Below are 15,290 nucleotides of genomic sequence, written 5' to 3'. Positions count from 1 at the left end.
TTCTGCCTCCTGTCTTTTTTGTCTTGTTACATGTTTTATGTTGATTTTGTTATGTTGCATCTATTATGTTGTTTCTGTGTTGTTATGTCTTTTATGTTTTTGTATTGTTGTAATTTTCATGAAGATAATCAAGGTATACTATATTAGACAAGTCTGTCTGCTTATATGTTACATGAGTTATGATGCTGGCTTGAATGTAATTTCTGTCTCTATTATTTAATCAGCGTGTACATCAGAAGCAGAGAAGGTGTGCAAGGTTTCAGACGAGGAGAACCTGCAGCCTTTTAAAGACAAGATGGACGACTTCCTCGCTCAAGGTAACTGACAAAACAGCCCATTATCCCCAGGTGTTTTACAGTCAGGTAAAACAGTGCTGTACACTGCTGGAGTCTGTATTTTTGTTTCATAAATTTAAAGGTGTTCTGTGCTGTTTCTCACCAAAATGCATTTTGTGTACCCTTGAGGTACAAACATTTGAAATATTTTCAATCATACATTTTTTACATACATGTTCACTTGTAAGCAGTTGTTGGCACATTGCTGTTTTTTTCTGGTGTGTTACCACAACTGTTGATCAGTGAAATAGCTTGAAATTAGTGTTTCCTTCAGTATCAATGTTCTTCTGTGATGATACATTTGGATAAAAACCTTCAACCCCATCTCCTAGAAATTTAGTTTACTGTCAGAGAGGAGTAAAGAAAACCAAAAAATATCCACATTTTTTCTTTAAAAAATGGCTCAAAATTAATTTAATAGTCATTAATAACTGATTAAAGTTCTTTATATTCACCCAGAGAAGCATTTTTTCACTATGGGTCATGACAATGAATTGGCAGCTGTGTGTCACTGTGCGTGGTAGGATATCATTCTTTATTTTAAAACTGTAATCCTACTAATAATCCACATTTTTATTAAATGTATCTGTAAACTGATTACATTTTTTTTTATCTGTAACTATAATGGAATACAGTGACCTTTTTTGTGTCCAGATTATGTAATGTTGTTAGATGTAATCTGTTACTCCCTAAACCTGAGCAGCAGTTTCTAACAAGAAGTACTTTATGTTTTGTACTGACCTCCTGTATTCTTCCTCTTTTCTCAGCTAAAAGTGAACTGGAGAACCTGGAGGCTCAACTCAGCAGCACTCACAAACTGTAAGAACAAACTCCTTCATCTATTTTAATTTTAACTGTTTACATCACTGAGAACAGCAGTGAATAATCTATGATCTACATATGACTATTCACATAATATTCTCTGGATCAGCTATATCATCACTCAGTTACGTGGTATTGTTTAATCATTACGTGGTTATTATCAAACTATTACCCCACTATTACTATGTTATTACCAAGCTGCGATATAAAGTGAGAAACGGTCTGTCCTGTCAGGTTCCTGGAGCTCACGGTGTGCTTCTCAGTGAAGGCCAAGGCAGGAGAGAAGGAGGTTTCACCCAACACCGTCTTCTGCATCTGGCACGAGTTCTCCTCCGACTTCAAGGACCAGTGGAAGAAGGAGAACAAAGCTATTCTCAAGGAGAGGTGCGGGATCAGTCATGACATTAATCTTGGTTGCTAAATGAGTGGAAGTGGTTAATGAAGTTGGTGTATTCATGTCAGGCGTGTTAACACTGTATGTTCTGCAGGTTAAAAGCAGCAGAGGAGTGTTTCCGACAGGCCAAGGAGAAGGCTGCCTACAGTGTCAAACCCAAACACGCCTCTGGCATCGTAAGTTGACCGTTTTTGTGATTAAGCAACCTGAAGTTCACGCTTTAACTCTGTTGTACAAAACATAACATCTAAGCATGTTGATTTAGCAGGTATAACATCAGCTTAAAGCATATAGAATGATTTGGCTATGTTAAATAAAAAATAAATAATAAATTAAGTTAAATTAATTTGTGCACACAATAAACAGAAACCACTCATTAAAATGATACCCTTTCATTGCTAGATGCTTTTTTTCCCCTCCACCTCCTATTTTTTTTTTTTTTTTTACTTTGCAGGACTAATGAACTGTAATTAGCTGTAGCCACTCGCCACTCAGCAGGTTCAAACCTTGTCATCATGTCCATGTGGTGTTTTTCATATATTATAAGACATATCAGGAGTGAAATAAGCAGTAAACACCATGTCTCAACGTTTTCTGCTTTGAAACTGCAGTGAGCAAGGGCAGTCTCAAAAAAACACATTCAGGCCGGCTGGTTATATGACGTCATTAACCTGAGGAACCAATCCCGTTAATCAAAGGGGTGGTGTTATACATACAAAAAAACACATCAGATACAATTTCTTACTTGTTGCAGAACATTTTATATTATTTAAACATGACTGGAAGTGGACTTTAAGCGTGATATCATTTGCAGAGTCTCTTGATCAGTGAATGTTGGAGAAAAATGGCAATAAATGACAGCTACTTATCAGACATTATGTGACATTGTGCTGCTGGTATTGAAGACAGCAATAAAGTCTTAACTTTCACTGTGAGACTGAGAGACTGAAAACAAACAAACTGTATCACCTCATCTGAAACATCTGTTATATGCAAAACAAAATACTGATGAGGCGTTAGCTTTTGTGCAGCAGGAACTACTTAAACTCAATCCAAACCCTGCAGAGAGAAGCACTGTGGTTCCTTTCCTTTTTTTTGCCTTTTAAATTTATGACATTATCATCTCAGAGAATATTTAAGATTTCTTCTCATCATTTTATGACTTTAATCAATGAGTTTTTTCTGAGAAAAAACTGTATTTTTTTATTTTTACATCTTTTACTACAATGGCCTTAAACACCTTTGTGTTTGCTCGCACTTCAAAATAATCTATCAGCAGTTTATGCTGTTTATATTAAGATGACAGACAGGTTTGATGCAGTAAACCTGTCTGCTGTGTTCATTCCACAGAAAGCCAAGCTTGGCATGAAGATCTGACTCAGTGGATTTCTTGTTTCCCCGACTTTGGGCACCAGCAGTGAGTCAAAGACAAAAGAGTGTGAAGAGGACAGTAGAGACAGATGAAGGGACGGTACAAATGTGAAGAAATGTATGTGCAGCTGAGCCAACTCTGGACATTTTTATTTATTGTTTCAGTTTGATCGGTTTTGTTGCCTTATGTTGCCGTCCTCTCCAACACAATCCTAGAGGATGCTGCTGCAGGGACACAGACACACACACAGAACACAACAGCTAGAATAACACCACAGTGTCTGTGCAGCCTGTTTACTTCTATTTATCAAATAAAGAATGTCTCACTTATCAGCAGAATGAAAAAACAATAAGCCTTCTCTATTTAAGGAGCAATAACAATGTTCAACCCCCCCCCTCATTATTATTTCTATAAACAGACCAAAAGCTCGCAGAGATATGATGTGATGATAAGTCATTTTCACATGTTGGAATGTTAATTTATATATCTATATATCTGTATAGATATCTATCAGTAACTCATTTTCACTGGTAAAAATTAATCATTACAGATATCTACAATTGAATTTCCACGTTTGTAAATGATTGTCCTCATTAATATATTAATTTCAGATATGTACTTGTTTGGTATCTATACTGACATTTTTGACAATTCTGACCAGATATAAAGGGAAATGTGAACATATCAAATATCTGTTACTGCTACTATAATAATGATTTTCACTAGTTACAATTATATTTCCGATATCTGACAATACAATCTGAAATTACATTCTTACTAGTTAGAATTCCAAACCAATATATTAATATTTATTTAATTTGAATTGTTTACATGGAATTTTATTTATCTACAATTCAGTATTGGTATGTTTGAATGTGAAAAGTTTATTGTTATGACAAGATATTTTCACATGATTACAACATACAAACTTATCATATTATCAGGTTTGGAGAGTAATTGATTATATGTGATGTGATTATGTAATCTGGATACAAAAAAGGTGACTGTAAAGACATTTATTTATTAGTAGGATTACAATGTTAAAATAAAGAATGATATCCTACCATGCACAGTGACACACACAGCTGTCAATTCATTATATATTATATTAGATGGACAAATTAATAAACCTAACAACAAACATAAAACATTTAGAGCAGCAATGATTAATCTATTATTGATTGACTATTCAATTAATCTGCATCTATTTTGATAACTAATTGATTGTTTTGAGTATTTTGTTTTAATTTTAAAAACTCCAAATTCTCTGATTTCAGCTTCTTAAATGTGGATATTTTCTGGTTTCTTTACTCCTCTCTGACAGTAAACTGAATATTTTTGAGATGTGAACAAAACAAGACATTTAAAAACATCATCTTGGTCTTGTTGATGAAAATAATCGTTAGTTGCAGCCCTAAAAACATGATATTAGGCAAAACACTTTCACCATATTTTGGTGCTGAGATAATCCAAAAGTAACAAAGTAATAAAGTTACATTACTTTAATATTGTGATACTTAATAATGTTTTTACGTTACTTCATTTTTTTAACAGGTAATTAGTAACTGTATCAGAATACATATTTAAGTCAACATTCCCAACCCTGCTGTTATAACATGATACATTTCTTGTTAGACTGATCTAATATTTATTCTGTTATAACATGAAACATTTCATCATATAATTAGATAACTTAGAACAATATAAGTTTTAATGTTATAAGATTACAAATGATCATGTGATAACATGTTACAACATTAAACTTTTTACCTGTTACCTTCGTGTACAAGGTAAACAGGAAATAGTATAACATGAAAATTTTTGTAATAACATGAATATATCTTGTTGAAATGTGAAAAATGTCTTGAAGCAATGAACTTTTCATATTTAACGTGATACTGATCCGTTTTTCTTTTTGTGGCGTGGCAGTAATATAAAAGACAGAGTCAGGCCAGCTTGCCTGTTTAAATGTCAACAGCCACTGAAGTAAGAGAAGAAGACAATAGTGACTGGCACTGGTCAGTGATACACTCTGACTTTACAGTATTGTGCAAATGTTACGGACAACTACTTCAAAATGTTGTGTTGAAAAGTGACGGAGGTCTGTGTTATTCCAGACAACAGAACAGCCATGGACACTTTGTTTTAAACACCACAGTAAATCCTCACTCCTCAGTATCAGCACTCTCTACATGGACTTTTACACACTATGACAACACTGTTTGTGACTACATCCTGACTGTCCAATCAGATTTAGCCTCTCAGTAGAAACTTTAACTCAGTATGCATTTGTACAGCAGTGTTGACGGGCAGGAGAAGAATGTCACTGTAAACTTACATGTGTAATTCTACTGTATGTTCAATGATATGCCATATCCTACCAGATATACCACCTATAAGTGTGTGTGTGTGTGTGTGTGTGTGTGTGTGTGTGTGTGTGTGTGTGTGTGTGTGTGTGTGTGTGTGAGAGAGAGAGAGAGAGAGAGAGAGAGAATTTTCTCATCATCTGGTCGATCACATGTTTATGGTTGAAAGTTGTGTGAGAGGTGTGTACAGTGCGTTGGATTACATTTTGTTGCAGAACTAATGACTTTATCAATGTAAAGTAATAAATTGTTAAAAAAAAAAAAAAAAGATTGTGAGACACGTTTTGTGTTTCTTTCATTGATGTCCTCTGCTGGTCAGCATGATTCTGTCAACAGGAACTTGACTACGTTTTAACAGTTTCATGTGCAATAAATGTTTCTGTATACATGTATATGAAGAGGGTGCATGGGGTCTGGGAGCAGTGTAATTTATGTAAAATAAAGAGAATGAATTCTGCATTCTTTTGGTTTTATGCAGTATTTCATTGTGATAAGGTTGAGAGCCTCACCGCATACTGATGATTTGTCAGAGGAAAGGAAGAGTTCCAAATAAGTTCTCATCTTTGTGTAGCCTGTGTCTCCTTTTGACCATCTTCTCATACTTTCCTGAGAAACAGCCTTTGTCTCGTCTCAGCCTAAGACTAAGACTAATTTGAGCCCAACTGAAGATCTTAAAATGTTCTTCTTTTTGTCTCACTGCACTGATCTTAAATTTGTCTTAAATAATCAGCTCTTGAGATCACAGTGAGATCTAAAAGAAAACTCAGTTGTCTTAAATGAGATCTTAAATTTGTCTCAGTGGTCAAATTAAAGTCAAGGAGAAACTTCTGAGACACTTCTGAGCTCAGCAAAAGATCTCCTGCTTTTCTTTTATTTTGCTCCTTTTTCTTCCTAAGGGTTTTTTTAGGAGAAACAGGTGAGACTTCAGGGAGCTCAAAATAAGAATCTCACATATTTCTCATAAGACAAAGAAAAGACAATTGTGCAAAACAAAGTTTCCTCTGGGTACCCCTGGGCAACTCTTACAGATGTGCACGATACCTGTTAGCAGCTGAAAGCAACACGTCCGGCTTTTCAAGTGACCTCAGTGTAAATCCATCCATAGCTGTATAAGACACCCCGGTGTGTTGATGTAGTATAAAGAGAGAGAAGGTCTGCACACGGAGCAGGTGTGGTGGACGGATGGGTCAAACAAACACAGGACTTTCACCCAGGAGACTGAGGTTCATGTCCCATGTGAAACTTAAACGGAATTAAAAGTTGTATAGTATGTAACATTATGTTTGGTTTTGTGTTGCTTCCATGACTCATGTGTCATGTTACATGTTGTCTCATCACATGACATATGTAAGGTAACCTCGTTATTTTAACTCCAAACATGGTCCTGTCCTAACCACACTGCCACACAAAGCCAATAGCAACACCTATAAAAACAAAAAAACAAAAAGCACAGCTGTATTAAAATCACCACACAAAATTAGATTGAAGCCAACTGTAAGTTGTTCTCCAAGTCTGTTAAATAATTGATTTCTTTCTGTCTTCAGGAGCAGAATGTGGTGTTTTTCACCTCGATAAAAAACAATCCAACATTAAAAGCCTACCTGCAATTATTTCTCTTTTTCTAATTATAATAACATCTTGAGATTTAATTTGATCTTTCTCCTGCTGTCACCATGATTGAGTTTCATTTGAATGAAAGAGGGAGATCTTGCTTGTTCTTGTTACAGAGCGCCTGGATGACGTATTTCTGCTTTTACATCAGTCCCAGTTGAGAGCGGGTACTGTGATTGGTTTCCTTCTGTGAGGAACACAGCGTGTGGCTAATTCCAGCAACAGCAACAGCTGACTTTAAAGCTATGCTTAGCCAAAAGTAACGAGTAACGACAACCTTCATAGAAATACAGTGGAGTCAATATTTTACAATATTTCTGTTTGAAATGTATTGGAGTGAAAGTCAGAAGTTTCCAAAAAAACTAATACTCAAGTAAAGTACAGATACTCAAAAAATGTACTTAAGTAACTCCAACACCGAAATTTTTTTCTAACCGTAATTATCTCACCACTCGTCATACCTAAACCTAACCAACCAGCCAATCATAGGCAGAGGAAGGCAGGTCTTTGTGTAAGGGATCAGAGCAGCTGCACGTCACACACTGTTAAAGTGCTCGCACCCAACAGAGACGATTAGTGCATGTTAATGTTACCAATGTAATTAGTTAATGATAATGCCACAGTGGACAGACAACTAAAAAAGCAAAATGGTGTCAAAGTGACAGATATCAGAAATACATCACCTGGAGTTCAGTAAGGTACTTGTATATGTCAGAATATACAACCTCTGTCTTCACCCACTGTCCGTTTAAACTGGTAAAGAACTCAGAATTTGTATTGACTGCCAATCAAATTAGAGAAAAAAAATTATGCTGTTGCATATGTCCAGAACTACAACCCCAATTCCAAAAAAGCATGTAGAACATAAACAAAATGGAATGTGATGATTTGTAAATCATTTTCAACTTATATTCCACTGAATGCAGTGCAAAGACAAGATATTTAATGTTCAAACTGATAAACTTAATTGTTTTTTGTAAATAATGATTTATTCTGAATTTGATCCAGCATGAGAGCATGGTAACTCAAGACAAAGAAACAAACAAAAATGATTAATATACCAGAAAATTGATCCTTGAACCCTACGATGTTAAAATGTGTACACTCCATTTAAACAGACTAAAAGTAAATAGATTACAAATCCAATACTGTGTAGTGTGTAAACAATATTACCATTTCTGAGTGTCGGTTTGTGTGGCCTTGGCCATCACAGAATGTAGAAAACTGTTGTCAGTAAACACAGTTTGTCTCTGCATCTACAAATGCAAGTTAAGACTCTACCATGCAAAGAGAAAGACATATATCAACAACATCCAGAAACACTGCAGACTTCTCTGGACCTGAGCTCATCTGAGATGGACTGACGCAAAGTGGAAAAGTCTGCTGTGGTCTGATGAGTCCACATTTCAGATTGTTTTCACTAATCATGGACGTCTTGTTCTCTGGGCTAAAGAGGAAAAGGACCATCCAGATTGTTACCAGCACTAACTTCAAAAGACAGCAGCTGTGGTGGTATGGAGGTGTGTTAGTGCCCATGGCATCATGGGTAATTGTCACATCTGTGAAGGCCCTGTTAATGCTGGGAGGTACACCCAAGTTATGAAGCGACATATGCTGCCATCCAGACAACGTCTTTTTCAGAGACGTCCCTGCTTATTCGCAAGACAATACAAGACACATTGTACAAGTTCCACCATCGTGTCCTCATAGTAAAAGAGTTCAGGTACTAGACTGAGCTGCCTGCAGTCCAGACCTGTCTCCCATTGAAAATGTGTGGTTCATTATGAAGCACAAAATACAACAACCGAGACCCCGGACTGTTGAACAACTGAAGTCGTATATCAAGCAAGAATGAGAAAGAATTTCACTTTAAAACTTCAACAATTAGTGTCATCAGATCCAGTTCCATGACGGATACACATGCGCCAGTGTTGTCCACGTCCGACAAAATCTCCATTGTATATTGGCATTTTATACAGTTTTGAGCCACAAACCCATGATAAAAAAATCTAGATCTCTGATGTTTCACTTGCATGCTCGTACTGGATAAAAGGTTTTAGCAATCGGACCTTTGGATGTTCACCTCGCTCCTGTATCTTTGGCGTGCTGCCAGTCACCGGCTCGTCAAAACTCATAAAGACATTTCCACTACTATCCTGAGGACAATCCAAGGGAGCTCCATTCCTCTCGCTAGGGGATGAAACAAAAAGAGTACTACAAGAGCAGAAGACCAAAGCGGGCCCAGGTATTGGGCCCTGGTTTAAGTCAGCTGAAACTTGATTGACAGCTGTCAGTGCCGAGGCACAGTGGGCCTTGGTGTGTACCACCCAGTCGCTGTGGGCTCCAGTTAGGAGCCCTTGCGTGTACATACCAGTGCATAAATTCTCCATTGTCTGCCATCTGATTTCTTATTGCCTGTCACGTCCTAAAAATCCATACTGGCTGAAGCTGTCTTGTCTCCCTGCAGCCATGGCAACCCGACATGCCTCCACACGTCTCCTCTGACTGCGAGAGCTGCAGCCACCTCAGCCTTAAAGTCATGGAGCTAGAAGGAAGAATATCCACCTTGTATCAAATCCAGGAGGATGAGAGGCTCTTGGACAGCCTCATATCCATTGGACCTGCAGCAGCAGCTGTGGCAGAACTGGACTCCACTGTTCCTTGTGGTGGTGCTGCCTCCCCGACTTGGCCCACTGACCTGTGGATCCAGCTACGTGCAAGGCCAAAAGCACCCATCAGCTCCACACCAAACCCACAGGAGCAGTGGACAAGAGTGTGCAATCCCAAAAGGCACAAGAAATCCTTCTCCCATGCCCCCCCCATCGCAGGATATCCAGCTGAGCAACAGGTTTGATATCCTGAATGAACACATGATCACCGTTTAAGGATGGAAAGGTAACACGGCCTGTCCAAGCTACGGCCAAGTCCAATCCTGCTTGTGGATGTGTAAAAATATCCTGTTACTTCACCGTTTCCCCTCAGAATTGGCGCACCTTAACACCCCCCTCTGCTTCCTCAGGCCGAGCCCCGCTATCGCCCCGCCCCACATCCTCACTCATGACTGCCGACTCGATAGTTAGACAGGTAAAGAATAAAAACTCTAAAACTCTCTCTTTCTCTGGCGCTCAAGTCAAAGACATCACAGTAAAGATCCCAGGCATCGTGAATAACTACTCCTATGTACAAACAGCATGTAGTGTGCACAATTTTATATTCATGGATAATTTTAACCTCTTCTGGAACCGCCCCTCCTTTTATGGTCGTGATGGGTTTCATCCCAGTAGACTGGGTGCCTGCATCCTGACAGAGAACATATCCCACACTATTTTAAACTCACAAATGACTTGTAGTGAAACATGACCCCCCTGCTACCCCAGAACCTCCAGTATCTCCACATAGCACTATACCCTTAAGTCCTATACATAGCCCTTTCAAAATATCAGCACTAATCAGACACAGACCTAAGCAGCTAAAAACCAACAGTGCAAATTTACCAAATCTAAGATACATCAACAGTCAGTCAGAACCTGCTAAATGTGCTTTGTTTAACACACGGTCACTATCAGGCAAAACTTTCATATTAAATGACTACATCACCTCCAGTGGCTTAGACTTTCTATTTCTAACAGAAACCTGGCGTTGGCCTGGTGAATATAGCCAGCTGATTGAGGTGCGCCCCCCAAATTTTAAATCATTTACTTCTCCTAGGGTGAGTGGTCATGGTGGAGGTCTGGCTGTAATCTTCAACAGTAAATTTATGTGTAGCCCTATTTCTGTGGGTGATTTATCCAGTTTTGAGGCTCTAATGTTTAAAATAAACTGTGCCTCTCCTGTGTTCTGCCTTCTTGTATATCGCCCACCCAAAACGAATCCTTCGTTTTTAACAGAATTCTCAGAACTCGTAGCATCAATTGTTGTCAGTTATGACAAATTAATTATTGTTGGTGATTTTAACTTCCATATTGATGATGTTTTGAATCACAGATCTAAAGCATTTCTAAATATCACAGAATCTTACAATCTGGTTCAACATGTTAAAGGCCCAACTCATAACCAAGGCCACACATTGGACATAGTGTTTACTTTGGGGTTGACTGTAAGTAATTTTTCCATCATAGACCTTTCTGTATCTGATCATATGTGCATCTTGTTTGACACTGTGGTCCAGACTGTGGAAACAAATCCCAAAAGGAAGGTGTGTTTTTGTGTTATTAATGAGCACATAGCACAAGCTTTCATTACCCTTTTTAACAAGAAAGTGCACTCTCTGACATGTCACTCAGATACAAATTACCTTACAAATACTTTTCAGAAATTATGCCTATCCACCTTAGACATAGTGGCACCCCAAAAATCTCAACTGAAATCAACAATAAAAGCAACTCCTTGGATAAATGAAGACATCCGGTCCCTAAAAAGAACATGCAGAAAAGTGGAACGACAGTGGAAATCAAGTAAATTACAAGTGCATTATCAAACATTAAAAGATCTATTGTAACATTATAATAACAAGGTGAAGGAGGCTCGAGGCCATTATTTTTCACAGCTATTTTCTGTTAATCAGCATAATCCTACTCTATTTAGCATGATTAATAACCTTGTCAACCCCCAGCAACCAGCTGCCGCTGCCTCATCTGCTGCAGGGTGTGAAAAGTTCCTCACCTTTTTCATAGAAAAAATAAAATCTATTAGAGCACAGTTAACCCCCCCTGCATCATTTGTAGATATTACTGGCCCTCACTTAGATCTAATTAATCGAATTTCAAATTAAAAAAACAACAACACATCACTGGCATTCATTTCTTAAATAAAATTAAAATAAAAATCCTATGCCTCTTTTTTTATTTGCAGCTTTCTGATTTCGATTTCAACAATAACCACAGGCTAATAATACATTTAAAAATAAAATAACAACAATAAACCAGTTAACTAATAATAATATCCTTCAGTGAAAGTGCAACCATTCAAGCCCATGCCTTGGAGTAGCAAGGAAAAGTGCATGAAGAAAATAGCTATTATATAACTAATTATAGCTTAGTTTACTACACACTGATCTACTCTGAGGTGTGCAAGCCAGATACCTGGCATCTCTTCTTGGATGCTAGTTCATCAATGTCTGGGCTCAGGCTCTGAGCTGAGGAAATCCTCAGGATCGAGCATCGGTCAGACGTCTCCAGTGAGATGTTTTGGTCATCTTCATCGAGGAAAATAGTTGCTCACATAGATAAGTGCTGCCAAACATGGAGAGCATCTGAGCAGCTTGGGTGCGGAGCTGAGGCATTGTGTCAGGGATGAACTGTAGAAACTGTGCAGCGCTCACAGCATCATACTTTGACTTCAGCGTGTCACTACACTGGAGTTCAATCAGCTCCATTTGGTTGGTGCGTTTTCCACGTCAACTGCAAACGGGTTACTGAGCAGTTCAAACCTACATTTCTGGGCATCAAAGTCGGCAAATCGCTGGCTAAACTCGGCGCCGAGTACGCTGAGTTATTTAGCAAACTGTTCACATGGGAACACAGCGGTAGAGATCTGCGTTTTCACGGTTTGGCAGCAGGGGAAATGGCCCAGGTTTCCTTGCAGCATCTGATTCTCCCACAGGCACAATTTAGTTTTAAAAGCCTTCACTGCTGCGTACATGTCTGTGATGATACGCCCCCGTCCCTGAAACTGCAGGTTCAGCGCATCGAGATGGCTCGTGATGTCACACAGAAAGGCCAGCTTACACAGAAACTTTTGCTCCCGGAGCTCTGCTGTGTCTTTCCCTTTGCTTTCCAGAAACTGACACATTTCCATTTCTCATGCAGCTCGAAACATCTGTTCAGTACTTTTCCTCGGCTTAACCATCTCACCTCTGTGTGATACGGCACGTCTGCGTATTCCGAACCACACTCCTCCAGAAAAGCCTTGAACTGGCGGTGACTCAGACCTTTGGCTCTTATAAAGTTAACTACTTGTGTTACTGTGGTCATAACATGTTCCATCTTGAGGGCTTTGCCACACAGTGATTCTTGATGTATGATGCAGTGATAAACAGTTAGCTCACCTGCACTCTCCCAAACCCTGTCCACCAGTCCACTTTTTTGACCGCACATCGATGAAATGAAATCTTTTCCCTTTTCCATCAGTTGGTCATATAGATTGGTGGCAAGATCACGTGCGATCAGCTATTGTGTTTCTGCTCAGGCTCACGTATGAAAATGCTTGCTTCTTCTCTGGGCACACGAGGTCACAAACTTGCATCATGCACTTTTCCACAAACTCTCCCTCACTGAAGGGCCGGGCTGATTTTGCGATCTCTGCGGCCACAGTAAAACTAGCCTTTACAGCAGCCTCACTTTGTGATTCGGCTTTTTTAAACATAGTCTGTTGTGAAACCAAATTCCTTTTCATTTCCTCTACTTTCTGGCATCTTTGAGTTATGTCTAGGTCCTTGTACTTGTCGTGGTGCTTCGCTTCATAGTGCCGTCTAATGTTGTACTCCTTGGTTATAGCCACATTGGCTCCACACACAAGACAAACAGGTCTGTCTTTTACATAGGTAAACAGATAGTCTGCCTACCACCTGTCCAGAAAGCTCCTGTTTTCTGCCTTTCTTTTTGACATTTTTGGGAAGGGTTGCACTGTGCCAGTAGTAGCACGAGGTCGCTATGACTACTGTCAACAGAGGAGAGGGTGTTTACGGGTCCTGTCCTGATTGACGCGCCAAAACACCAACAGAGCATTCTGGGATTTGTAGTTATCGTGTCGTACTGCACTCCGCTCACAAGGCATCTGCCCCAGAGCATGACAGTAGTATTAACGATACATGTGCTGTATAATACCGGTGGGCCAGCTCTAGTAGTCATTTGGTATTGTCTCGCGGGCCAAATATTATTACACTGTGGGCCAAATTTGGCCCGTGGGCCAGTTTGACACCTATGCTTTAGCACCTCATTTGCTCAGTATTATAAATAGCTCCCTTTCCTCTGGATGTGTGTCAAACCTCTTCAAGACAGCTTGCGTTCAGCCACTTCTTAAAGGGCCCACATTGGATTCGACGGACCTAAGACACTTCAGGCCAATTTCTAAACTACCTTTTGTCTCAAAGATATTGGAAAAAGTGGTCTTAACACAACTTTTAGAGGGACTAAGGAACAACGATATTTTTGAAAAATTCCAGAGTGGCTTTCGAAAGTTAGACAGCACAGAAACAGCTCTTCTTCATGTGACAAATAACTTGTTACTGGCTGCAGACTCAGGTCACTGCTCTGTTCTAGTGCTGCTGGACTGAAGTGCAGCCTTTGACACTATAGAGTACAGAATTCTTATTGACAGGCTGAGTACGTGGGCAGGAATCTCTGGTGTTGTACTGAACTGGTTCTCCTCGCATCTGGAAAACAGGAAGTTCTTTGTCTCCATTCAGGATTTTAAGTCAATAATAGCTGACATCACTGATGGACTACCCCAAGGATCAATTCTGGGACCAGTTTTATTCTCCCTCTACATGTTACCCCTTGGACATATCATCCGCCACACAGCGTCTCCTTCCACTGTTATGCCGATGATACACAGTTCTACCTTTCACTTAACCCTCATGAACTAAACAGTCTCAGCATACTCCATTCCTGTTTATCCAGTGTCAAGGACTGGATGCCAGTGAATTTTCTACAGTTCAACAGCAATAAAACAGAGGTTTTGATCTTTGGCCCAGAACGTCACAAATTACAGATACAGTCCTCTCTAGGTCCACTCACCACCAATGTAAAATCTGTAGCGGAGAACCTTGGAGTAACCTTTGACAGTCAACTATCCTTTGAGCACCACAGCAGGAAGATCACACAGTCTTGTTTTTACCAGCTAAGAAACATCTCCAAGATTAGACACATGCTCAGTTTTAATGACACAGAAAAAGTCATACATGCTTTTATATTGTCACGTCTGGACTACTGTAACTCTCTTTTTACCTGTTTAAACTCACACTTGGTCTCACAACTACAACTCATCCAGAACTCAGCAGCCAGATTACTGACTACATCTAGAAAGTCCTGTCATATCACCCCAATTTTAGCATCCCTGCACTAGATACCAATTCATTTTAGAATACATTTTAAAATTGTATTAATTACATACAAAGCAATCCATGGGCTTGCTCCAGAGTATATTAAGGAGCTTTTAACCCTGCACAGGCCAGCCAGGCCCTTGAAATCAGCTTGGCTGTTCCTCAGACTAGACTTAAAACTAAGGGTGTCCATTTTCAGCTGTGGCCCCTCGGCTCTGGAACAGCCTTCCCCTTAATGTGAGATCATCAGACTCCACTGAAGCTTTCAAGTGACTTCTTAAATCTCACTCAATGGCCTACTATTATTAATGTTTTATTGTTTTATTGTTTGTATCTATCTGCTCTAAAT

General features: G+C 39.2%; 1 protein-coding gene and 1 pseudogene across 1 annotated transcript in view; one reads left to right on the top strand and one right to left on the bottom strand.

Moving 5' to 3' along the window:
* The window catches only part of fmn2b (formin 2b), a 37,299-nt gene extending 33,986 nt beyond the window's left edge, over positions 1–3,313 (top strand). Inside the window, exons 16-20 of the mRNA XM_084741432.1 lie at positions 225–317; positions 1,103–1,154; positions 1,392–1,541; positions 1,646–1,727; positions 2,902–3,313. Coding sequence (XP_084597558.1) covers positions 225–317; positions 1,103–1,154; positions 1,392–1,541; positions 1,646–1,727; positions 2,902–2,928 — 404 coding nt within the window. The 3' untranslated portion in view covers positions 2,929–3,313. The remainder of the gene's footprint in view (positions 1–224; positions 318–1,102; positions 1,155–1,391; positions 1,542–1,645; positions 1,728–2,901) is intronic.
* Positions 3,314–11,954: 8,641 nt separating this feature from the next.
* Positions 11,955–13,506, bottom strand: LOC146312478 (general transcription factor II-I repeat domain-containing protein 2-like; annotated as a pseudogene).
* Between the last annotated feature and the right edge of the window lie 1,784 nt (positions 13,507–15,290).

The sequence above is a fragment of the Lutjanus erythropterus genome, chromosome 17, assembly GCF_056507025.1.
Source record: "Lutjanus erythropterus isolate fLutEry1 chromosome 17, fLutEry1.hap2, whole genome shotgun sequence".
NCBI classification, from domain to species: Eukaryota; Metazoa; Chordata; class Actinopteri; order Lutjaniformes; family Lutjanidae; genus Lutjanus; species Lutjanus erythropterus.
This window is presented reverse-complemented; position numbering and strand designations above follow the sequence as displayed.